The 27610-nt window shown below is 31.1% G+C and overlaps 1 protein-coding gene and 1 long non-coding RNA gene across 20 annotated transcripts in view; one reads left to right on the top strand and one right to left on the bottom strand.

Annotated features, from left to right (window-relative positions):
• The window catches only part of LOC148629313 (uncharacterized), a 54892-nt gene that overhangs the window by 5834 nt on the left and 21448 nt on the right, over positions 1 to 27610 (top strand). For 12 of the 19 annotated variants that reach the window (XM_088548027.1, XM_088547971.1, XM_088548036.1 and 9 more), the window contains exons 3-8: positions 22210 to 22335; positions 22984 to 23085; positions 24246 to 24288; positions 26142 to 26217; positions 26976 to 27020; positions 27345 to 27533. In XM_088548027.1, coding sequence (XP_088404153.1) covers positions 22210 to 22335; positions 22984 to 23085; positions 24246 to 24288; positions 26142 to 26217; positions 26976 to 27020; positions 27345 to 27533 — 581 coding nt within the window. Of the gene's footprint in view, positions 1 to 3418; positions 3867 to 19875; positions 20007 to 20133; positions 20161 to 20858; positions 20951 to 21415; positions 21468 to 22209; positions 22336 to 22983; positions 23086 to 24245; positions 24289 to 26141; positions 26218 to 26975; positions 27021 to 27344; positions 27534 to 27610 lie in introns of those variants that run through there. The other 7 variants (XM_088548092.1, XM_088548050.1, XM_088548083.1 and 4 more) reach the window with 5 other exon arrangements.
• LOC148629314 (uncharacterized) lies at positions 3847 to 20126 on the bottom strand. The gene is made up of 5 exons (XR_015915820.1): positions 20034 to 20126; positions 10278 to 10359; positions 8797 to 8965; positions 4804 to 4880; positions 3847 to 3986 (listed from the first exon to the last, which is right to left on the bottom strand). It is a non-coding gene; the product is annotated as an uncharacterized LOC148629314 (long non-coding RNA).

Below are 27610 nucleotides of genomic sequence, written 5' to 3'. Positions count from 1 at the left end.
AACCTTATTCAGCCACTGCATCCAATTAAACCATGTTCTGCAAATGCATACTTAGTATCCAGCTTGATATGGGTTGAGGTCAATAAAAAAAAAACATTCTTCATCTCATTTTGACCTTCCTTAGTATGCTTGAACCTTCATCTATCAAGACAATGTATGCTCAAGAATGAGTTTATGATGCTGGGACTCTCAAGTTTCAGTTTATTCAATCAAAGAGTAATAAAGGTCTGTGAATGATTGTGATCAAAGTTTCCCTAGATAGTAAGTTGCTTGTGATCAAATTTCTTGTCCAGCACTTGTTCTGTCAATGCAGGAATTGAAATGTGGCAGGTCTTTTAATACAGTTTGCAATCACAATAGCTTACATTGTGCATTGTTGAATTTTTCAACTTGTTTTGACAGTAATAAATAGAAGTTAGTTCTATAAATGCTATTTAAGATTAGTTATTACAAAATTCTGTAACTATTTAAGTATATAATTACACAAGAACTGGAGGGTCATGGTGAGCCTATGTTTGCAGTCATTATTTGCATCTTTTTTTTCTGTTCTGTTATGTCACTGTATATTTAAGGTAAATGTATTCTAACATTGTAATGGTCAATTTGTTCTGGATCAGTAAAGGTCAACTTATCCTGGCAGAGTAAAAGTCAACTTGTACTGCCATGGTAAAGGTAATCTTGTTCTGGCATGGTAAAAGTCAACTTGTTCTGAAATCTTGAAGTCAACTCATTTTGACATTATAATGGTGATTTTGGTTCTGACATGGAAAGGTTAACCATCTACATAGAGTCAGGGAGAATGCCATCATCATTTCCTGCAGCTGATATTGTGACCTTAGGTTGCAAACTCTTATGAGGCATCTTCAAAGCCTCTGAATCATTTTCTTTAAGTAATAAGAAATGTCTTTGAAGACCTATGTAAAATAAAGTCATGTTCTGTGAAATCATGTTTTTTAGGAATCTATGTGATATGCTGCTGGTAAGGTGAAACTTGTTCTGGTATGGAAAAGTTGAACCTTTTGAGATGTGATAAAAAATACTAAAGGTCGATATTGTCTTAATCTGACAACCAAAAGGTCAACATGCTCATGCATGCTACATGTACGAATTAGTTTTTAACATGGTAAAATTGAACTTATTCTGTCACCTTTTATCCAGGATCATTTTCCTTTTTTTTCTGTCAATACACATACTTATCACAAAAAGGTTGGAAACTTCTTTTTATACACAATTCTTAAACTTGTTATTTCTTAAGTCTCAGCTTCATTTACCAAAAACTGCATCCTTCTGACATAGCTCTATTGCATCTCTCTTTATTAATCCAAATAATTGGTTTTTATGTAAGATAGAAAAACCAGCATTCCACATGCCATGCCTAACATTCATGTAATATTGAAATCTAATCAGATATATGCATGACTGTAATTTATTGCAATACCGTTAATTGATATGCATTTAAAAATTTATTTCCACCACAACAACACTGTTACTTTACTAAATTATCTTCCAGATTGTAATGAAAAGACAGAGGTTTTGTGATCAATGAATTTTAAATTACACAAAAGCCACAAATCCCACTCAAAATCAATAGAAAAACATTCAGAACATCAACTTTCACTTACTAAATGATTTGAACAAACAAGGTCATATTTATACAGAGTGTTTGTAGACAATCAAGGTAACAAATAGTTGATTTTAATACAGAATTTTCTTTGGTACTAGTTGCAAAACTTGATTTCGTTGAAGAGAGGCATGTTAATAACATTTGACGAATCTATGATGAGTGATGCCAGTCTGCTTCAAAGTTGCAAGGATTTTAATATGCTGTGCAATGGAAGTGTCATTGTCAATAAGGTTTCAATTCAAAGATCAAGCTTAACCCCAAAAATAATATTCCGGTTTTTGAGGAAGTAAAGTGAAAGTCACTTTCATAAAGCTTTTTTGCCAATAGCATTAAGAGGGTGTCCAGGCAAAAACCAGGCTGTGGGTGGCACATGACAAATTTTGTTTTCAAAATTTTTCACTCATTTCATATCACAAATGCCTTTTCTCTAAGTTGAATGTTGGTTTTGGATTAATTACAATAATAAAAGAGAAATAGACTACATATAAAGCACTGAAATTCTTTGGGAAAAAAAGGGAGATAACTCTTTTACTTCGACAAAATTCGACTGCTTTGTTAGGGACTTTTATAATCATTTTCTAAGCCATCAATTGTCGATTCAAAATGAACTTTTTGCTTTTTGACCATAGTATATACATTTAATTGGAAAGAATAATTTAAAGGGATGAAATTTACCCTGTGCCACTCATATCATAGGATCTACTTGATTTTTACATGGACAGCCTCTTGATTTGTTGTTCAAATCAATTTTCACTTACACTGCAGATAAAAATAATATAAATGTCACTTTTAGAGGTCTTGATAACATAATGAATTAAAACCTTAGTGAGCACACTCACATTACCCCTGTGCACACATTTGCATTCTTTTGAAAAACTTCATTCCATATACACAAATAAAAAGTGTTCCCCTTCATCAATTTCTCTGAAAATCTATCCCATCTAAGATTTTAAGGCTTCTAACAGTTCTCTAAAGTTGAAGGAATCTGTCAAATCGGGCCACAAAACTAAACCAATGATTGTTTATTAAGTCCCCCACCCAAAAAAGTGGTCAAATTTGACCAATTTCTGTGTAAATTAATCCCATTGAAGATTTTTTGCTACTAACTATTTGCCAAGGTTTGAAGGAAATCATTAAAAATTGAGGCACTTTCCAGGTGACAAGCCACAAACATTGACTTATTATGAAGTTCCCCTCCAGAAAAAGTTGTCCCCCTTGACAATTTTTGTGAAAATAAATCTCTTAAAGACTTTATTGCAACTATTTTCCAAAGTTAGAAGGAAATCATTAAAAAGCTACCCAGACAACAATAATCTCTGATGGATACACAGATGGATGGGTAAAAAAGCATTACTGCAACTTAATTGTATGGGGAAAGAATACTTCATGCTTCTACTTTCTCAGTAATTATGGTGGGGAAGTATTTTAACCATCAAAACTACAGGTTTTTATGTACTAGTTTAGTTTATGAACCACTTTTTTTAATTTACCAGTACATATAACATTATTACTATCTTCAGCTTTTAATGTTGTTTGATGAAATCTTCCATACTCCCAATATACTAATGAACATTATTTTAATTGAATAGAAAACCTTGGATTGAACTCTGTTACTGACCACCAAAAACAAATAAGTACAAAACTGAAAGTGATGAATATATGATAAATTGATAAAGCAATAGATATGCAGTGTTAATAGAACAGATGCTGCTACCATTGGGTATAGATGACAAAGCTTAAAAAAATGTCTGAGTAACATGAGGCTCCACCATGTACTGATAATACATCCATTGATGTTTTTCCTGATAAATAAAATTTTCTCTATATGATTGCCTTGGGAAATGACTTCACTATACATTTTGTAGCTGTTCTGTAGGAGTTCTAATTTATCAACCAAGTTTCATTCATTTTCCAGAGCTCTGTTAATATTAGCTATACTTCTAACAGCTAATTGGTGCAAAAATTTCTTATCAGAAAAATTTAAGGCAGCTTGAAAGGAATATAATATATTTTATCCTGGGTTTGTATTAAAACCACAAGTAAAACGGAACTTGTAAAATAAACTGACTACCTGGATAGATCTGTTATATACTTTGACACAACCCCTGGAGCATGAAATAATTGTCGATACCAGTCTAGTCATTTATTGTGTAAAAAAATCTCCACCAATAGGACATAAATTTTATTAAAGGATTATAGCAAAAGTTCTATTTCAAGGTGTGGGAATTTCTAACAATAAAAGGTAGGCATTTTAATTAAATTGGTGAATAAGGCAAATTTTATTTTTCAGGTTGTCACCTTCTTGTTTGATCTTTGTTGATACTTTTATCACTCTGGAATATCGCCAACTGTTCTTAATTAACTTCAAAATAAAAAGAAAGTATTTCAAATTTAAACTTTGATTTCTAAATTTTCTTCTTTATATTTTTCAAAGAGAAAGTGAAATTTAAAACATTGGATTGAGAATATTGTTATAAACTGATTAACAACTGCTTTATGACACAATTAACAAGAGAAAGTCAAAGCACTCAAAGAAAATATCTTTCTTTTGAAATTGAAAAGAATTTTAAAAATATGAAAGCTTAATTAGGAATCAGGCCGTAGAAATCTTTCAGCATATTTTATATCAACATTCTGAGATACAAGAAATTAAGCAAGGGGCAAAGAAACATTAAACATTAAAAGTTGCCAGATATCATCTTATTTTGTTTTGATTTGTTTTTGTTGTTTATTTTTTATTTTATTTTTTTTTTGGGGGGGGCGGGGAATCAAAATCTATTTATTGCAAAAAAAACTTTCAAATTTTAGATGGTGTATGCCAGGTCAGTCCCTCTTCTAATTTGTGCCTGACAACCTCTATCTATAGACTTTTTCATTCTGAACCTCAATCTTAAAGTCCTAGACCATACCAAATACCATTACACAGGGAAAAGTCAGCAAAAAGCTGTTACAACATTCCAGTTCCTTTTCTATGTGCCTTATATTGTAGTTTGACCTTCTGGTCGGTAAAATATGTCTCTTATTGATTCAGAATACTACAGCTTTACTATACATGTCTACTTATATCATAGATATTCTATGTTATATGGCATGACTAGGCATAAAACCTACTTATTACCGAGTCAGCTCAATACTTGTTACCATTCCTTATTTAATTAAGTTTATACAGTCATACTTACTTAGATATTATCAGACCAGTCTAAATAGGTTTTTGTTGTTTATTTTGTCTGGACATTAGATCTGCAGAAAATTCTTTCTGAAATACAAACAGTAAGTTAAGATAAAAAGATTATAAAGTTTATTTCTATAAACCCTTAAGAAAATGTGTTCATCTGCAGGTCACCTGGACTATCAAATGTACACCGGACTCAAAAAAGTATTTTAAGGTCACTAAACTTGCATTCAATAATTATACATTAGAATGTAAGACCTTAAAATGGTATTGTAGTTGAATGGAAAACCACATAATAGGATCTTTAATGAAAGAAATCGTGAAAAGGAAAACCAATTACCATATTTTCTGCACTACAAGTCGATATATTGTAAAAATTCAGGGGGTTGCCACCCCACCTTTTTACTTGAAAATTTGTCATTTTCATGTGCAAAATTGACTAAAAATGGTAACTTTTGTCCTAGCGCCCCCACTTTTTCTGAGGAAACGTGGCTGGCACCCCTTCTTTTCAAGGTGTCTTGATGCGCCCCTAAAATTGAAGGACATTGACCCATAAATTTTGGCAAATCCTTCTTTAGTCAATATAAACAGTGTGTGTATTTCATTATACTCCAAGTAAACATAAGAATATCCAGATATACAAAAAATAGACAGTTTACATTACATTTCCATCCACACATCATTACATGCCTGAATCTTTTTGTCATCATCTTCAAGTGTTTGTAAGAATCATGCAAAGTGGGAAAAATCAGTAACATGCATGTCAGATCTCCACCAAACTGACAATAAAATATCACTCAAGGATGCTTTCACAAAATGAAAATACCATTATTTGATCTCAGCATCACTGGATTTGCTCAGAATCTTAGAAAAATGAGGTATTTGACAGAGTTATCTGCCCTTGAAATGTTCATTTTCAGTGCATTTCAATGAAATTGTAACTCAATGGTCCAGCATGACATGGAAAATCTTGTCTGTTTTCCTTGATTCTGATGGTGCAAATAGTCAAATTAAACTATCAAAATGATGGGTTTTTTCATACCATGTTTCTCTACTGCCTGATTATTACAGGGACTGACACTTAAATGTAAAATTTCTAATAAGCTTTGTAAAGAACAGTTTACCATTATGTTAGATTATAAATGTCAAATTAAAGTCTAACTTAGTAAACAGACAAGTCCAGTTTATCACCCTTTGATATACAGGCCACTTACTGAGTGGTCATAACCACACTCAAAGATCTTAATCAATGTAGAAGATAGAAGGATTACAATCTAGATAGGAAGTCAGTCATAAACTTGACAAATAATACACAAAGCTTTAAAATTTAGTCAGAAGAATAAAACCCTAATCTAATACAAATAAATTGTAAAATATGCCTGACTACCATGGTAACTAATTATTTTAGTGACACGCTTTCATCCATAGCAGAATAATGAAACATTTTAAAACCTTTCAAGTGGTATAAAGATTTTACAGATTTTAACTTTTAAACAAAGTTAAAATGTTAGCAATATCTCTGAATAATACTAAAACATTTAAAATTCAAAATGCGAAATTTAATGTGAGCCGGATACAGCTTATTATGTTACCCAACTGGAAACTCAGAATTTGCATAAATAAAATGCTGCAGTATAATTCACCATACTATATCTAAAATGTGTCATAATTCAATGAGGATAGTGGTGACCCTGAAAAGTAGAGTAGACAGCTCTGACAACTTTCACTATGGAGAAGGTGTGAAGTGAATGATGGTATTTAACACCTTATATGTCACAATGACTGGTCTAAAGTATTGGTCAACCTTAAGTCCCAAGGGAGAGTTAAGTAGGAAATCAATATTTCTCTTTCGATAATCAAACTTAAATGTCAGATGTGACATTTAGTTTGACTGGCAAGTCTTTTTGGTACTTTTCAAATACTTTTTTTTTCTTAATCTCTAGCTAAATTTTTGCTTTATATAGCCACTGGTGACTGTAAATAACAATGTAATAAGCAAATGTTTTAGTTCAATTCAAGATAAGGGTGTGAATGGATCATGGTTAGAGGTAATGTGAAGTCAAAAGTGAAATAATTCTATCCAGGGCTCAATAAAAAACAATCTGTTCTTTGTTTCAAAAGTTCTAGACCTATTTATTTTGTCTAAATGTGTGTCATGTTTATTTACTTAAACACTGCTAAAACATGGTCTAAATTTACAGTTTGAAATATGAATTGGTGTTGAGGAACTCTTTCTTGTAAACTGAAAGTTCTGTCACTGACATGAAGTTTCCTCAGGCTAGGACTATACATTGTACACGGGATAGAATTAATTAATATTGAATGGGACAGGAAAGTTTACATAGCAATACATGTTACTGTATGGAAAAAACAAAATAAAAATGGAAATTCTTCAATAATAATCTATATTTCAAAGTTTTTTTTGTCTTAACCTTTTTATATCTTATGTCAAAATATCTAATTTACTTGTTTTAGTTTTATTTTAAATGTCCTTTGAAATTTGAAGGTCGTCACATTTAAGCATTCAAATGTCATCAATGTGCTGGATCTCCTCTAGCAGTCAAACATAACAGATCAGAAATATTTAAAAAGTAAAATGCAGTGAAAAGGAAAATACAATATAAAAATAATAATGTCTGTTATGGTTCTACAAGCATAACTTAAACTGTCAGACTACTATGAATAAGAATTTGTGGAGGTGTTATAATATTTCAATTACCGGTATACATGTATATGTTACACCACCCAACTTTCAAGTATATTAATCATGGCTTATCATTAATGTCATTTGTTTTGAAGTTCCTACATTTTTTGCTGATCAGCATTTTATTTTATCATTTCTTCCCTGTTGTACTTGTGTCACTCTGGTGATGAAGGGGTTGTACGTTGATTTTCCTTACGTTTCATTTTACCATGTTATCATTTGTGGGGATCACATTGTAAGTGGTTTTGTTTGAAGTCAGATTTCAACTTTGTGTTTTGAGAAACTTTTTTGCCATCTTTTCACTGTATGGACTGTTTGGGCATACCCAGCTCAGCAACTTGGGCAACTTCATGTTGGTTCTTCCCTTATGTCACCCTTATGTTCAGGGAATAAGCTTTCTCTTACATTTCCTTTCTCTATGTTATCATATGTATAGGTATCAGTCAAAAATAAATAATATAAAAATATTTTTGTCTGAGCTATTAACACTATTTGTAGGACTAATATTTTGAAATAATTCAGTAAAGTTCTTTTCAGTCATATCAGCAATGAAGGAAAAAGTGTGGTTACTGGTACTGTGACTGGTACCTAATATAGGTCATGTAAACAATCTACTGGGCAAAATCTATTTGTAGGCTTCAAAGCTGGTACCTAAAGTGGAGATATGATTGATGTATAACTGTCATTTTATGAACCAACTAATCATCGTTGCCTAACCAAATCTATAAATAATTTCCTGTAATTATCTTACATTGCAGGACATCATTTTATGTTATAATAGATTCTCGAATATTTTACAAAATCTAATTAAAATATTATGATTTATGTTGATTTCGTCTTAAACATTTAAGAATAGAAATAAGAAGACTCAATGTCTACATTTTTTCTCTGATTCATACTTATATCATGACATTATATGCCATTTGTTTCATCTCATGTAGAGAAAAGAAAAGTGGGGTGACCATGATCGGAATAAGCTTTGTTTTTTTTTAACTTAAGCATTAACTATATTTTTTTAACCCAAGCAAAGCCACAGATTTAAGTACATAAGAGGCTTGAAATTTAATGCAAATATGGGGAAAACATTGTGCATTTCACCTAACAACTTTAAAATTACTCCAATATTACACTGTACAATGAGCTTAGCATTACAAGTTTTCTTCACTATAATATTACTCAGTACAATGAGCTAAGCATTACTTTATTGCTTTGTCAATGTTTCAATTTTTCTTCAAAAGGCCATAATAATCACATTTCAATTTTTCTACACCAGGAATTCACTATCAGATCATGTACCTAATGACATCTAGCACTAAGGAAACCAGTGTTTAATCCTCACTCTATTGCCTCAGCATCTTACACTACAGCTGACCTTACTGATAACTCTGATAACAGCAGTCTTGATCTCCTTTATGCTGGCCCAGCTGACAAGTCAGTGGTAACAGCCGTTTCTTGGTTAACCCATCTATAAAATGTAAAATCATGGTTCTTCATCTTGTAGTTCATGAACATGCATGTTTTTACTCTAATAATGTTCATTGTTATATTTTGAAAATGGAATCTATTTATTTGTAGAAAGTATTAAGACATGATCATGAATTTTGATGGAAGATTTCATGAAACAATACAATTTTACTCAATTGAATTGGCAAGGTTTACTATAATTATCAAATCAAAAATCTGCTTTCATATCATAGGCAAAATTATTATCTGCCAAAGCTGAGAATGATGTTTGCTTTATGTCAGGTACTCCTATATGATACAGTGAACTCTTATCTACACCAAAACCTGCAATAAATTGAAAACTTGTCTTAACAAAACTTGTATGGCTGTTCTTTCTTTAAATATCTAAGAGATTTGAACCTAATTGTAAACCCAACACTTGTCTAAACTGAACAAATCCGTAAGTCTCAAAGGTGTTTACTTTAGACAGGTTTCACTGTACATTGTACACACTGAACATGGGTACTGGTTTGACTGAGAAAACTTTTCAACAGTGTCCATATTGATAAACAAATTCTATGGAACTTAAGGAGAGATTCCATCGGATGAAAAGAAAATACAGACTGTTACGATCTATTTGGAATGAGAATAATGCAAATTGACAAAGCTTCATATTATAACTATTAAACATTATCCATTTGAGATGCAGTAAACTAGCATTTTCTAGATGTACTAATTTTCTCTATTTTTATGATAGACAAGGGCATGTAATTGTGAAAAATCAACTGTAATTTTTTTTATTTTTTATACAAGGAAACATCTATCATTTTCAAAACTGCAAAAGTTTTATACAAGCACCTTCAAATATATTATATTGACAGAATCTTTGAAAACTAGTAATTGGCAAAATTAATACATTTAGAAGGCGTAAGAGACAAAAATACTGAAATGAAATTGGAATTCCAGACTTAATCAATGATAACTAAAAAATTCTGCATAACAAAGAAAAGGTGCTGAAGTATTTGTGTTGACAAAATTTGATATTTCTCACAAAATAAGAAGACAAGATTTTTTCTCCACTATATAAAATATTTTAAAGATAATAGTGCTTAAGCATAGGTTTCGTTTTTCCTTAATTTGCAAATTAGGTTGAATTGTTGAAAGAAGTCAGTGACTCAAGTTCCTATTATGTCCAAAAAATTAAATTTCAAAAGTCTTTTTTGTACTTAAGTAAATTAAAAAATCACTTTAACTGTGCACAAATAAAAATTATGATAAAATCAAACACACAGTTTATGTTTGCATTTAAAAGTGCATGCATGTATAAAATTTACCTGAGTTAAAGCAGCTTTACTTATGATTTGTAAATTCATGTCACATATTATTTGTCTGCAGTTGCATGTGGGTGTCTCTAACCTTCAAAATAAATTGATTTTAAATTTAAATCTCAAGTCAAGAAAAGTTAGAAGAGTGAGATTTATTATAACAGTTTGCCCCTGTTATGAATCATCATACCAGATATCAAAACAAAGAACACATAATTGTAGTAACTGCTTTTAGGTGTACAATAAAAAAAATTGAAAGTATTTTTTGGTCGTTGGTCACCTCAGAATCCTTTAAGAGTTTATTTATGGGTGGAAAAATCACATTTTAAGCTCACCTGGCCCAAGGCCATGTGAGCTACTGCCACCACTTGACGTCCTGTTGTCGTCGTCATCAATTATACAAAACTCTTCTCCGCTAAAACTACTTGACTAATTAGAATCAAACTTGATATGAATGTTCCTTGGGATAACCTGCATAGAACAGAAGTCGGGATTTTTTATTTTCGCAAAAAACATGGCCACTGTTACTAAAAATAGAACATAGGGATCAGACAGTAGTTTTTTGCATATATCCCCAAAACCTTTAGGATAAGCTAAATTCTGACATAGGGTAATTGTGTTCAGCACGATGAGATCTATCTATGGTCAAATATTCTTTTTAATTGGTTTAGCCATGAGTTCTTGCCCTTTTTTTGATGTTTTTTTTGCTATTTTTAATGTTATTTCTTTCAAAAATCTTCTCCTCTGACATTATTTGATCAATGGAACCAAACTTGGTATGAATGGTGTATCCTGCATAGAACTGATGTGGGGATTTTTGATCAGTCAAAAAAAATGGCTGCTGTTACTTACAATAGAACATAGGGAACAGGCAATAGTTTTTCACATCTATCTCCAAAACCATTAGGTGAAGCTAAATTCTTTCAATAGCTGAAATGATCCTTGTTATTAGGACTACAATAGTCTTCAGAGACAAAAGTTGTCAGACGACTCCTTGTAAGAGTTATTGCCCTTGAAAGTTGAAAAATGATTTTTTTTTTTTTACAGTTTTCAGGCAATATCTTGAAAACTATGATAGATTAATAGAAACTTTCAGTTGTTGAAATGACCCTTATGATAAGTCCTACCAATAACTTCTTAAGTCAAAATTGTTGGACAACTTCTTGTTAAATTTATTGTCTTTGAAAGGCAAAATTCAACCAGGTGAGCGATTCAGGCTCCTGGGAGCCTCTTGTTATATTTGTAAAATAAGTTGTTATTGAACTTAACCAAAGGCTTTCTAGTGACCGGGAATTAAATAGAATACAACATCAATTATTTTCTTAGACTCTGATTTTGCAAACATATTCTTTCATAATTTTCACCTCAAATATCTTTCACTAGAAGACCTCATATCAGAAATCATTGTCAATAAAATGTCTAAAGCTAACTTATATCAATAATCATAATATATGACCTTTTTTCAATAATTCACTTATTTCAAATTTTGCCTGATTCTTAATAGGACTGTTTCTTAACCTGTTCAAAAATATTTAATATTTCTTATGCAGAATCTATCTACAAAGCACAATGTTGTTTTCAAAATCATAATGATTGAGACTGATGTGAAAAACTATAAATAATTCAAACAGCAAAATGCAAATAGCTATAAAATAACAACTGTTACATAAAGTATATGATTCCATGTATTTTAATCCTATTTATAAAGACAACATTGAAGATAAAAATCAATGTAATGTCTGTGAGTCTGTTATTTCATAACTTGACTTATGTGAACCCTATTTTCCAATAATATTCCTGTATTATAGTAAGCTACCGTATGAGCTGTTTACAATAAGAACATCCTGCTATATAATTAAAAGCTGTGCCTTCTCAAAGATAAAACTTTATCGTATTTCTAGCAGTTTACTGATTTTAATCTAAAATGATCTTTCAGTACACAGAAACTGCTTTGTGCATAAAAAATGTGCTGGCATGCACCAAACTTCATCCTTTTACATAAGATATTTATATCAAATTTTCAATATACTGACAGCAAACCACCCCCTAAAACTTGTGGGGTGCAATAATAACCAATAAAACAACATTACACCCACATGCTATCCATTTTATCCTTGATAAATTTTAATTTATAGAACCCTACTAAAGTTATTACACCCCATCTTGTTGACATAAAAATATCAGTTGAAATCGATACCTGTATGCAAATCTACAGTAGGCAGCTAAAGTTGGGTGGCATAGTAACCTAGAAACAACATTAGTGAGATTCTGTAGTCATTTTAGGCATTAAAATGCTCATTTAAAGTGCATCACTGGTTTAAGAGTACTGGTATATCATAAATGCCCTTATGCATTATGTTTAGTAACATTGTTTGTTTATCATCTTATATGCATTTTTTGTCATAATGTTAAATGCTTAATATACAAGCAAAACCTTGAACATGTACTTTGTTTATGAGTACGGTATTAAACATACCAGTACATGTAATTATTCAAAATGACACCAAGTATGTGATTATAGTCTTTTTCACTAGGCTTATTTTAGTCCCAAACAATAACTTTAAAGGAAAATCATAGCATAATGAAAAATTATTTAATAAATTGAACATGTATATAGGACATAAATGAATTCAATGTTACAATGTCTAAAATTCCATAGGCTTATTACCATATTTAAATGGAAAATAAATAGTGGAGTGCATAGTACATCCATATTAGTATCTGTCACAAGTTCTCTTTAAATACAAAAACCTTTGTTCCAGATTCAAGACACCAACTTCAATATTTTTTTTTAAGTTCAAGGTATATAAAACCTAAAGCAAAATGTGCAAGTGAAACATTTCTTATTATACCCCCTGCTTTCCAATTGTTTTCAAGTGCAATGTTAATTTCAGAATTCTATATTTAATCTCCATCAGTTATAGCTAAAATGGATTGTTTTCTATCTAGCTTCAATTTCATGCAAGAACTGCAAGGACAGCAAAACCAATCATTTATATACTTTTCATCATCTGCTTTAAATAATGCAGTCTGTCAAATGGTACAAAAGGCATATAGTTAATGAGACAACTGCTATTAGTAACTCACTATTGTTGGGAGATATACAACCTTGACTATGGGAGTATCCATATACATGCTACATCTACCTCATTCTTTGAAATAGTAGTACATTTTTGTACATAAATTTGTTTCTTTTTCCCTCTATGATTTTGGTCCCATCTTTTATTCTGTCGGTATTTAATGAATGATACAGACAATCAGACAAACAACATATCTTTCTAGATCTATTCAGACAACAAGTACTGGTAAGTGTTACAATACACCTAATCTCGTGACAACCTTGAGAAGGCATTATTACCAACATCACAAAAGAATAACTTGCCAATTAAGGAAGCTTTAGCATGTATCAAATCTATGCTTAAAAAAGTCCCTAAAATCAATAAGCATGTCAAGCTGGTAGTGCCTTAGAAGAAAATAAAAACCAAATCCCATGGCATCATATTGCAATCAGCATTTTTATTACTAACAATACTATAAAACCAACAGATGTACAGTGAATTATATGGATATGTCCATACTTAACCTGTAATACAATAGAAAGTCATCAATGATCTATAAAAATCAACCTTTTATAAGAAGTCAATTACCTTCACATAAAATGAGGATTACAACCAGAAGGTCTTCAATATCATACTTTAAATGCTTTTCTGTCTTGAACCATCAGGACCCTTACTTTTTTCTTAGGCAATAACTGATGTTGACCAGCCTTTTTAAGGTTTAGAATTCACAATTAACGTATGGTGGGTCTGAACTTATCTCCATAGTTTAGTTAGTTAGCCATTGATGTTTTTTTTTCTACTACATATTTATATTTAAAATTGTGGGCATTAAAAAGCCCTTGAAGCATTGACTAATAACAGAGGTTATGCATGATTTTTCAGGATTAAATAACCCAGTACCACTGTAATTATACTGTTGTAAACCTATTATAGATTAAAGTATCCTTCATTGTCACCTTCAGTGGTAAGTTTTCACACATTAAAGTGATATGTGAGAATGTAATAGGATTATATCATTTACATGTATATCTGGAGAGAATCTCTTTATAATTGACAGAGGGTTATTTTTTCTATTATTATAACACAGTTTTTGTCAAGTTACATTACAAGGTATATAGTGAGACTCCTTTACTAAAATGTTTCCATACTTAGACATTGTTAAAATCACTCTGTATCCATAAATCTCTTGGATCTGAAAGATTCAATGGGATCTCCCCACTTATGTCTCTATGGTTGCAATCCACTAATTATTAAATGTAAACTGACAAATTAGAAAAAGAGGCTTTTTCCTGTAGGAGCCCCACCCTTTTCATAAATCTTAACAGATCACATTTGACAATGATGATGCACTTGCTGTCAGTGTTAGGAATATAAAACAGGTGGCCAAGTGAGTTTTATGTGCATATTGTAACTGCTTTGTGGAGATGGATGCATTTGTCAGTGGTCAGACAGGTTTTTTTAAGGGGGGTTTATACATCAAAAGGTGCAAATGCCCCACCTGCCTGTTCAATTTGTAATGCAGCATGGATGTTTCCAGGAGTTTCACTGGAAAAAGTATCAAAGCCATTTGTTCAAGAAGATATTTGCCAGTTAGACCAAATCCCAATCTTCCTTCTTGCCACTAATATCTTGTAACCTTCTGAAATAAAAAATTATGTTCATATACAGGCCATGCATGTCTTTGTCAGTGGCAAGACATGTTAAATTTACTCATAAACAGGTTTTTTTTCATACACAAATATATAAGGCTACATAAAGAAGTAAGGTGTTATTATATTAGTCAGGTAAAGTTATGAAACTTTTGGAAATACACACAAATATCAAGAGCAAAATATTTATAAATATCCATAGTATAATTTTAATGATAGAAATTTAATACAATTTTTTGGGGCATATTTAAACCTGATCATTATGAAGACTTCACACAAAAATTTTGAGAAAATGTAAACAAAGCTACAACATAGTTTAAAAATGAGTACTTTCGAGAAACTTCTTGTATGTATTTCAAAAATCTTCTACGTATGAAAAATTGGTAACATTTTGAAATGGATACTCGGGTTACATTCATGGAAGACAAAGGACAGAAAATTTCTTTTTTTTTTAAAGCCAATGGATAACCCTGACTAGACTACAACCTAATTTTATAGAATTCTTATTAAGACCCTCATATGATATGTGGGCAGCTGTATTGTTCCAGATGGCAGTAAGATTCTCAGATAACATATCATCATCAATAATTATCATGGATTTGATTGAATTAAAACTCAATAATCTCATATGATAATGTATCACATTAATAACCACAAAAAGTCAAAGGAAAATAAGTGTAAGTTGCAAGAAATGTGATAATTTGAAATAATACTATCTAGTACTAGCAGGTTTTTTGTTGTTGACATTTATGACAAGGCTGTAATCTCAGCATCAAATATAACTATTACTGTTTCATCAAAATAATTGAATTTGATCAAAGCAAGGTAAAACAAATTGAATTTTTCTCAAGGTAGTTCACTAAAAGTTTATATCTAAAAACTTAATGATTTTTTTTTAATTATCCTAATACATATATCAATGAAAAAAACATAAAAATGAAAAAAAACAAGTTATTCTACAGGAAATATTATGAAATCTAGTAACTTTAGAGGGGTGAAATCTACCAAGTGTCCCTTAAACCTAAACAGTTGCAAAATTGGAATACTTCATGATGTCAGTTGGTGTATTTTAAAATCCAGTGTTTTAACCACTGTCTCACCTTGTCAATATTTGGATCTAAAATATACACAATATTTATAAAGATTGAGTGAGAAGACTAAAAAAACTGTCGGGTAGTAAAATCAAAGTTAGTGTATGCTCAGAAATAACCAAACACATATAATTTCCATCTCCATGAGAAAATCATTAAAATATTTATCTAACTTAGAGCATGTGCCATTGCAATATTAATATTCCATTACATAATAATACAAACAGCTGTTGGACCTCTGATCAGAAGTAGAGTAGCTTAGGGCTAAATGCACTTGGGTGTTACAAAATAGCAGATTTAATCACTATTATTCTGGATCTGTGTAACAAATAGAAGAATCTATCCTAGCTGAAAAAATGAATTAATGGTTAGTATTTGTTAACATTTTTCTCACTCATTTGATAAATCTTTAATACAGATTTCTATTTTAGACTTTTTAAGAAAGCCTTGTTTGAAGTATATCAGTAATACCTAGATAGATATTACACTGCCATGATAAAAGTTTATAAACTTTATTTGTAAACTAAAATTTGGACACATAACCAGGTTATTTTAATGATACTGAATATCCTAATTTTAGAACAAAAACTGTCCTTGCAATAGGAAGTATTTGTGAAGTACATGTACTTGGTTTCCAGCATGTACTTTAAGAACATCAAATATAAACTCAAAGAAAGATGTGGGCTGTCAGTCAGTAAGTCAGTCACAGCAACTTTTTATCAGAATGACTTAGGAACTTTAATTATCAGATAATTCTTCACTCTAGAGATCACAGACTTCTATTCATTACAGAAAAATTATCATGGCATCATACCAATTAATGTCATTTTACCCCAAATATATGGTTTACATGTGAAATGACAAAGGAAAACCCTCATTAACTTGTACTTAATTCTCAAGTAGATGTAAACAACTGATGGTTAACAACACAGAAAATTAATATTGAGAATATTACATAAATGCATTTTGGAATGAAATTTACAAATGATTTCCATTCTATATTCTGAATCTAAAAACAGGTGGAATCGTTTTAGGAGGGAAACAAAGGCAAAAGAGTAAAATTGTCATTTCAAACATTTGAATTTGTTAAAATATTATGATTTCAATACTTTTAAAGTGCATAATGTACAACTTTCTGCAATGTAAATTCATAAAACAGACAAGTTTTATAGTCTAGTACTCATATCTTATAAATTGCTAGAATTATTTTAGTCTTTTCTTTCCCTCCTCTTCAAAATCATGTTCATAACTTCTAGTGATCTACTGGACATGTTTTTTTACTCTAGACTTGCTACAAGTTTCTCTGCAATACATGTACAAAACAAATGTATTCATTTAAATTATTGACATAACTATCAAAAATTCATTCATTCATTCTCCATCTACATAACATATATACAACTGAAAGGTTGCAGATACAAGATCTTAAATTCACAACTTGATTGTTAAATCACAAACATCATCAGAACACATCAAACCATTCTCACTGGTAGTATATAAAGCAGAAAATCCACAGCACACACACCAAAAGACCTATTGATATTCTCCATACAACCCCTGCATAATATATTGTACAGTTAAATGTCAAATCCAATAAAACTTTGATAATATTTGGCAAGCTTGTCAACATTCAGCATTTTTAACTTATGTTTAATTTCTACTACACAATGTAATTTTATTTATCAAGTGAGAGTGTATTGTTATGTGAATGAGTCAGATTTCTACTTTTATCATGATTAATAAGAAACATCCCATAGCCATGGTATCTTGACCACTTATTTACTATAAGGAAAATGATATGGTGATCAAGACTTCCCACCCACTTTCTTTCCGGATTTCTCTGACTCAAATTCTTGGTTTAACATATTACGTTATTACATGATTTATAGGTAAGATATCTTTTGTCACCTGTATGATGTCACTGGATAATGTAAACAAAAGATAATGTGAGAAAGGGGATATCTCAAAAGATTTATTTGTAACCTTTAATATGGAAGGTAATTTACTGCAATACGATAGGCACCATATTTGGTTGTAATTACATATATGCACAAAATAATAAAAGTAGCTTCGAAATCACCCCATATTTGTGTTGTTCTTGGTCATAACCTTTATGAAAATATAAAATTCCATTCTTCATCTTCTTGCTGTGAAAGAGCATTAAGTCTATTAGAGTATGTATATACATGTATGCATTGATTACTCTCTTAACCCCTTTTAAACAAAATGGTATTTTATTTTTTTTTACTTCCACCATAAAAACTGAAATATAAGCAAAACGAATTCAAAATATTTAAGTTTGAGTTAATATATTTATATACACATATATGTTACAGAACCTAAGGTAACGGCTTAAATCAAAGATCAGTAATTGGTCAGGATGCAACTAATTAATAAAAAGAAAACTGATTTTTTAAGTTACTTTTAAGTCACAAATATTTCATGCATTATCCAGACATTATCCAAAACAAGTAGAAGAAAAAAGTAAATATAAAATAACTTGACAGCCAGTAGAAAGGAAAAGATCTCAATAAGAATGGAAAATTTTAATTTCTGTAATCCACAGATTGGCGCATTATTACCTTCTATGAGGTTGCCAACTTAGGTCTGCTCTCAGCTTTTCCTCTTATAGCCTGACAACTAATACTGTCTAACAGCTCAAAGCCTAGCACCTCCATAGCCTGACAACTCCTAAAGCAAGTGCTATCCAATTCAACCATTTGAGTTATATACCCCTAAAACCTCTGATGGCTCAGCATCTTTCCAACAACTGACATACTGCAACCGGTATGTGCCTATTCTTTATGGCAAGAAAGCTGTGGGTCTTTTATTTATGATACCGTCTTTTATTTATGATACCCAAGTCCGAAGACCAGTTTAGGGAGAAAACATAAAAGGAAATTATTTAAAAACAGAAAAGAAAAAAAAAGATTATATATTTGTTCCAAGAAACCCTTTCCTCCAACTCAAATAAAATGAAATGTTTACTTCCTTAGTTTTAAAAACAGCAATGTTGAAGTTGTAGGTTTTATTACTAATACTAAATATTACCATTTTTGCATTAATACTATGACTCAAAAATTGCAGGTGTTGATGACAAGATCATTTGTAAGTGTAAGATGTCTACCTTAAAAAGAATACTTTTAAAACGAAAACCAATGTTGAAAAGGTTGCTTATTTTTTAATATTTCATTAAAATGGAAATTTTGAGTGTTTTTAAAAGTGAAACAAAACTTTTGAATCGTTAATTTCTGACATGTGGTTGATCTTTAATATTGATCAGCTGTGTGTAACTTTATTAACCAAATTGTGATTTAGGTAAGATCTTTCAACTTTGAAACACACAACAGGTGTGGTTTTGACAGGTGAATTCTTTCATATTATCACTTTACTACATCTTGATATTATCAGCAATGCATCTGATATCAAAATTAGGTTTCAGAATTTAGAGGTTAAAGTTTTATTAACATGCAAATGACAATGAATCTACCAATCAGATAGGGTCAGTTTTTAGAAATAAAATAACTTAAATAGCTACACATTTGTTAAATTTTTAAACAGTATAGAAAATGTAGACTCAGCATTCATAAAAAATGTATAAAATGTATTAAATGGCACTGGATTGTTCAAGTGAATTTAATTTAACTATGAAAAATACCAAAATGCGAGTGCTTACCATAAGTAACAAAGAACAATTTTTTACAAGATCTTTTTTTTCTCATAATACGAAATACTTGAGCACAAATCATTAAGCTATATGTTATGATGAATGCCTAGCTATGCTTGTTATGTGCATTTTTTAATTCAGCTTTAATGGTGATGTACAAGTACATGAAATCCACAAAGTGTGATGCTGGATTAAATCAAAACTGTTTGAGGTGTTAACAACCAACCCTAAAAAGTGCATCTCCTTGTGAGAAAAGAAACAGCTCCTTAAAAGTAATCATCATTTCCTAAGTACTGAACCTGTTTTCACTGGAGGACTTCCTTGTTAAAGTACTAATTTAACAAGTCCTCATGTCACATTTCTGCCTCAGGGATATCCATATGGTAGGAAGTCCGATCTACACCTGTAAAGATTATGGAACAATATGTATGGACATTAAATTAAAGATGTATCTTACAATTATGGTCACACATCATTAATTATATGCTTCAAGCTTTGATCATAACGACAGGATCTGTCAACACAATATTTAGAGAAGATATGTATGCTATAAATGTCATGGCATTCTTTAATATTTTTATTGTTTTTGTGGTAATTTAACATTTAATTTGTAAGTATAATGGGGATATGAAAACCAATTCCTATTTCACTCAAACGCATACCTTTGGAAATATTTGTCCATACAAATATACATATACTTAACATGCATATTTCATTGATCTATTCATGAGCATAATCAGTCATATTTATTATATGGATCTTCTGCAAAAAATGTGATGCTTTCTGGTCCTCCTTAAAAACTTAACAGTGATATAAAAATGAGACTTATTAATAGTCCCTGAATCACAGGGGCTGCATATTTGATAGTGGGAGCAAGCCCCTGACCCTGAGCCTGAATCATGCACTTGTTACTATTTAAAGTCTAAATGCAACATAAAGTCCCTTAATGAAGTAATTACTACACATTAAAAATTAAATCAAACAGTTGACTTCTGACTTCCAAACAATCATGGGATTTCAAGTCCATTTCTGTAGAACATCTATCTAACATGTGCTTTGAACAAGTTGTTTGTTTACTCTACCTTGAAAATCTATAAATAGCATGGGAATTGTGGGAAGGAAGTGCGTTTGTGATGTCATTCGTGTACTGCAGGCTTCCATGATTTTTTCGATTAAGGAACTTGTGTGTATTATCTTGCTTCCGAAGCCTGTCTAGGTAAAACATTATTACGTTTCCTATCTGTTGTTGTATAATTATTACAGGAAATCTCAAATATCTCCTTTCCCCTTTCTATGATTGCACTTGACCCACATTTCGTCGAGAAAATTTGAAAGCTTGGAATGGCGGCAGATAAACTTTTTGTTTGCATGTTCGGAAGTTTGAAATTACAGTTTTTAACACCGTCATTTTTTTCGAATAATCAACTATAAAGTATAAATGTGCACCCTAGATCTTATATCCATTTGCTCAATTACATTGATAAAGATCATATTTCGTATGAATGTCTAAGAAAAGGTGGAGGCCAATGTACTTACTGTAGCCTAGCCTGTGTAGGTCCATTACTTCATGTAATATTTGTAATAAGACCTGAACTTTGTAAAAGTTGTCCATCATTAATTTACAAGTTTGTGAAGGTACTAGTGAAAGATTCGTGTACTGATATTGGTATTCTGCATTCAGTACAAGTACTTGAAGTAGATGAGAGTGAAGCTCTGGGTGTCATAACAATTTAGTAAGTACATGTACATGTAAATGAACCCACCCTTTGAGATGTTGTTTCAATATCTGACTGATAACCAATCATTGAGTTATAATTTGCAGCATGTATAATCAATGTCTACTGCACTAAATATTGAACTAATGTTCTTCTGGGAAATCAAGTGACTTTACATATGTCAGGTACATGTACATTGTATTTACACTTGAATTGTACATAAGGTAATTGCTGATCAATACTTTCCCATTGAGGATTGTTTTTGTTAACAAACTGAGTTCTCCATTTGAAACATCATCACAATTTATAAATGACATTATGCATTTACGACAAAAGGTTATTTTGAGACATTCTAGAGTCATTGGGAGACAGTTTTAAAATATGTTCACACAAAATCTGTACACTGCAATGAACATTGTACATATAGATTTACTTTAAACAGTATATATTTATTGTCTTTACAGTGTCCAAGTTCAAACTCAGTTATGTACTCAGGAAATTGCTCGCATGTACAAAATGGCTGCAATTTATCTGGGAATAGAAGTAGGGACCAAGACTGGCAATAGACAATTGTTACACCCTAATGCAGAAAATGTGTCTTATGGTCAATATACAAATATTCTTGTTGGATCCTGCTGTCCCCTAGACTGAAACTTTTTGCACCCATGTTATGCATGTTAATGTATTAATGTTTATTTAGTAGGAAATTAAATTCTAGTTAGTATACATGTACATGTATTTTGATTATCATTATATTTAGGGTAAACATCTGAGGGAAGAAAACAAAGCTGCAACACAGCCTCAGAAGACCAAGTTAAGGTCTGGCAAGATGGTGCTGTGTAAAGTTCACCTGTTAGATGGACAGTTGTACGAGACAGATGTCACGGTATGTGTCTTTATACATTGTAAATAGTGGTTCTATAGGTGTAAACACTTGAATTTAGTAATAAAACTTTGATTTTGTCAGGGCTCTTAATGATATGAATTTGACTGAAAAGGAGACCCATGGACTTAAGCTTGATTCAGATGACCTGTGCAAGGGACCGAAAAGGGCAGTTTTCTAGGGTTCTTATTTTCCTTCACAATGAGCAGTTAAAATGTTTGGATAGAAGACTTGAATTTCCAAAAGGATTTTGTAAGTTTCAGAAGCAGACGTCCATTTTTGGAAATTTAGTTTTCATTACAAGCTTTCCTACGGAGTCATAAAATTTTAAAAAATTCTTCAAAACTGTTCAAGATACCTAAAATTACAGATTACCTTGATTTTCCACCATAAACCTCCAGAAGGGACTGTTTTGAAAAGAAAATGTGTTTTTTTTTCAAAATCACTGAATATTTTACAATATTGTGAAATACAGGTTATGAAAAGTATAAAACCTCAGCACATGTACCTATTCTTAATTTAATTACAAGAAGCTTTTACAAAAAAAATATGCTAGGCTATTTGTAGCTTTCATGATAATGGGAAAGAGAAAAAAAAACTTTCTGCAGTTTTTGATGAGATGATATGCAGTATGTATAGTTTTCCTTTCAGAAAAATGCAACAGGAAAAGAATTGTTTGATAAAGTTTGTAATTATCTGACACTACAAGAAAAAGAGTACTTTGGTTTACAGTATGTTAATAACAATGTAAAGGTGAGTTTAGGTTTGAACCTTTTGCAGACAGTACCTAATAATTAGGGCCCTGCCATGAATAATGGCGGTTGCCCTATAGTGATCACTCTGATCATCCATTACAAACTTGACTGGGCTATGTCTGTTTTTTCTTTTGACATAGGCTTTTGATATTTTACATGTGGGTATGCCACCTAATGATGATGTGTCACGTACCATGGATCACTATCCTTTTGCCTTGAAATAACCTCAAGGTCAAATATCTGTTTTTTCAGTGACAATCTCGTGTCTGGACTATATTTGATTCCATACTTCTTTCTCAACTGGTAAATATTTCTATTGAATGTGAGTGCCACATTTAAAACTGAAAATTTTGAGTTGGTAAGCTTTCCGTAAATCTGTTTCATATGTATGGCTTAATTGCCATGGCTGGGCCAACAGAGATTGATTCCCTCTCAATGATTTCTAGTTGTTCTTTAGTTAAAGGTTATTGTATAGACTGTTATATCAGAAATAAGTAAAAATAAGATATGAAATGTACATGTATAATAAAAATACTTTTTGTTTTACTTTAGTGGTAAAAGTGCTAGCATGTCAAATAATCTGAAAACAAATTTGAATAGACATTCAAATAAAAGTCTTCACTGTAACATACATGTTTAAGACTCTTCATGAGTGTTCTCACAATGGCATTCAAAGTTTACAAAATAGTGGCTATGACTGAGTATCTTCACTTGTTCCCTTTAATAGTGACAATTATGAAGAGAGGAACATTAAACCAAGGGCACTTGCATATCAGAACCATATAATACATTTACATACATGTAGATTAAATGCAGTAAGACAATTTTAGTTTAGAAAAGTAAACAGGTTTATGAGATGCCAATAAAATATAGATAATGACTTTTGACATACTGTACTTTTTGCAGGTTCATGAAATATTCAGGAAAAAGTAATTGAGTTGTGTTTGATAGTAAATATTCAGGGTTTTGTCTATATTATAGGCCCTTATTTTGTTATGTATGAAATTGTCATGTGTAGATAACTTCTGATACTGAAAAATCCTTCAAGAGACAGACTTTCTGTCATAATGCTAAAGAGGTGAAAATAAACCTGAAACTGTACCAATATCATATCTTATTACTAAGATGATGAAGTATAGGTTTTATGTTCTGTTTCAGTTTTGGATGAATAATGAGAAAAAAATACTTAAACAGGTAAAAGGTAAGTTGATTGATATGAAGATATATTGTAGCTACAGCAGTTTTCCCATTTAGTGTGTTACTGTCTGAAAAAAATGTAAAGAAATGGCTTTGACATTAGAATGTTTATTTCAGCTTACAAACATTAAATGCAAGCAAAATGAGCCGTTTAATGTAAAGACTTTGGTAGAAATTTATATTTTTTAATGCGTATATGGACATCATACATGTAGGCATGCTATATGAATGAAAACAAAACCTGAAAATTGGTTGGAAGGCTTCAAGCAGTTGAACTAAATTCACATTGTAATATGAGGTACATGTAAACAGGTTCAATTCATATCTGGACTTGCTGTCTATTTCATAAAGGCAAGTTCTATTGAGATATATATCACTGTAACTAAGTCAACTAAAAACTGAATAATTTGGGAATGTAGGTGCTTTATTTTTAGAATATAGTTTTATGTTATTTCTTAATTCATTGGCATCCATGGCTGTTGCCATGTCTATATTTGTATTCTTGGGAAAAGAAATAGGTTTCACTGAAAAATAAATAGGTGTATAAATGAACAGAAAAAGAAGATGAATGATTTTTTTTTAGCCTGAATCCATCTAAAATCTATGTGGAAGTTGTTATTTTGATACAGTTGATTGACCCCATCATATAACATGTAATAGTGTGTTCAGGTAATAAGTAGCTTCAGGTGTAAATTGAAATGTGTAAGGGGTAGTCCACTGGTGTGTTGACATTATTTATGGTGATTTAGTCCATTGTTAATGTTTTGGTATTCAACTGTAGAAAGGTCAACATTGATTTGTTACCTGAAATCTCCTTATGATGCTTTAATGTAGTTGTAATGTCAATATGTGTCCCCTTTCAAAGGTCACATACAATGTTTCTTACATCATTATTTTCCCTTCATAGTGATAAGTTGATGGTATACTTCTGATGGCAAGACATTGCTAGTTGTTCATCTGTGTTTTTATTGGCTGATCTCCTCTTTTAAGAAAAATGAATCTTGATATGAACCATAAAATTAATATAAATAACATGTTGAACTTTGTACATCAACTGACGAGACATGGCATTCAATATATGTGGGCAATTATTATTTAGACTGGTAACAAATAATCAAGACTACAAACTTACCATCATATATCACTATGTAGAAAGAAAAAAATGACAAAAAATATAAAGAACATAAAAAATTAACTGTACAGGTATTTGATAGTGGATTTTTTTTCTTCTGTAGACTTTGAGTAATAAAGACAACACCTGTTTTGCTTGTTATATGATAAAGTATATAATAAGAGATTGAGATAAGAAAGAATCGTTTTGTCTGTGGTCAAAATGACACATGTATAACATAGTTAATAACATGCAAAGAACATTAATAGTCCAGTTTTGTCATAATTTTATGACCCTATGCAATTCAATGTAATAAGGGTACTGAAATTGAAGCCTTCCCTCTTTTGATGTGTTTCTGTATTGTCAACCTACTTCATAAGATTTTGGTTTATGTCAGTCAAAAAAGGACCTACAATTAAGACAAATCATCATCTTTTTAAACTAAAATTAAAGGGAAGTCTGTATTAAAGGTTAAGCTAAGCAAGTTATTTGCAGTGTACATTTTAAATGTTGCCATATTAAATATAATTAGAATGGATATGGTAAATATGTCAAAGAGACAACAACCCCACTGTGATGAAATATGTCAACTCAAGGTCACCCATGGGTCTTCAGTACACAAATTCTTAAACCACAACAGTCTGCATCTGATGCTCAAACAACATTATAAACAAGTGCCCTTATAGACTCCCAAGTATCTTTTAGAAAAGTGAGTTATTCAATTTTTTTTTGTGTTTAATTTTCAGGTGGAACCTGTGTATTTGATTTCTCAGTTAAGTTTTACCCACCAGAACCAACTGCGATGTTAGAAGATATCTCCAGGTAAAATGTTTTGAAACGGTAGATTTGAGCATCTTGAGAATCAGTTATCTAATCAGTCAAACTAATTGTCTTGATGAAAAGGAAATGGTTTCTTTAAGGAGTTCATAAATTGTTGATGCAGAAGTGATTAGGATGGATTAGATATTCATATCTTGAGCAACAACTGAAGTGAAAATATTATGCAATCTAAACTTGTACTCATATATATATATGATTAAGTTTCAGTTTTTAGGTACAGACTATCTTTATGCTGATGATACATACACTAATGCATCCTTAACTTAAAATAAATGACTTTTGCATGTCACCTTACATAAAGTTGAATTGCAAAGGATAATCGGGTGTCAGTTTTATGACTTAATACAGACCCTTCACACTTGACTTCGTGACATGTGACAAGTCGTTGAACTTGTGCAAAACATAAAAGTACTTTGCATGCATGTAACATTCAGGTTAAATTTTCATTCTATTACAATATATTACTTAAGGCTGTAAGTAGTTATTGCTAAATGAATATTAATTAGTGAAAGTTTAAAAGAAGGTACATCTGCATAAAGTGATATAGGTCAATCTCAAACTCAAATATAGATGTTCACAAAACGACGAAGTTTTTTCCCTGATCTGCTTTATTTCATGCATCTTAATTAAGTGGATAAAGATTAAACATATTTATTAATGGCATTCAAGTCAACAACTCAAACCATTCAGATTCCACGGAGGTTTTAACATGTAATTAAAATTAGTTGTTTTTATTGCAGGTTTCAACTTTGTTTACAAGTTAGATTTGATATCTTCAATGGCAAGTGAGTCTGTTACTGGTCTGTTTTGAAAACTTCTCAAATAGCACAAATATGATACACATACTTGAACATTTTAGATCTGGTTATATTATTGTGAAAACATAATTTTATATTAAAATGCAAATTTACCATGAGTTATCTCAAAGAAAGTATTACTTGAATAACATATGTGTACAATGCGGTGATACACTAAAAGATAACATCTTCAATGTTGTTCGCAACATCCAAACCTTTTCTTTTAAGGACATAAACAGTGTTGTTTAGTTTAATAGTATATTTTTTTTTTGATATTGCATTGAAAACTATTTTGAAACTTCCTTTTTGTAGATTACCCTGTTCATTCACAACGCTTGCTGTTTTGGGATCTTACATGGTACAGGCTGAAGTTGGGGACTATGATAACATTGATGAGTATGAGTTTGGTCCTGGAGACAGTTATTTAGACAAAATAGAATATGCACCAGATAAATCATCCGAGATGAGATCTAAAGTTTATGAGCTCCACAGAACTCACAAGTAAGTGTACATGTAAACATTTTTTTAAATAGGAGCTGTGCAAAGCAGCAAACACACTTAAGTGTTGAAATTCAACA

The sequence above is a fragment of the Perna viridis genome, chromosome 1 (genome assembly GCF_037379345.1).
Source record: "Perna viridis isolate PV_CMFRI_1.1 ecotype Kerala chromosome 1, ASM3737934v1, whole genome shotgun sequence".
Classification (NCBI taxonomy): Eukaryota; Metazoa; Mollusca; class Bivalvia; order Mytilida; family Mytilidae; genus Perna; species Perna viridis.
The sequence above is the reverse complement of the archived record's forward strand: the minus strand, read 5'-3'. Positions and strand labels throughout refer to the sequence as shown.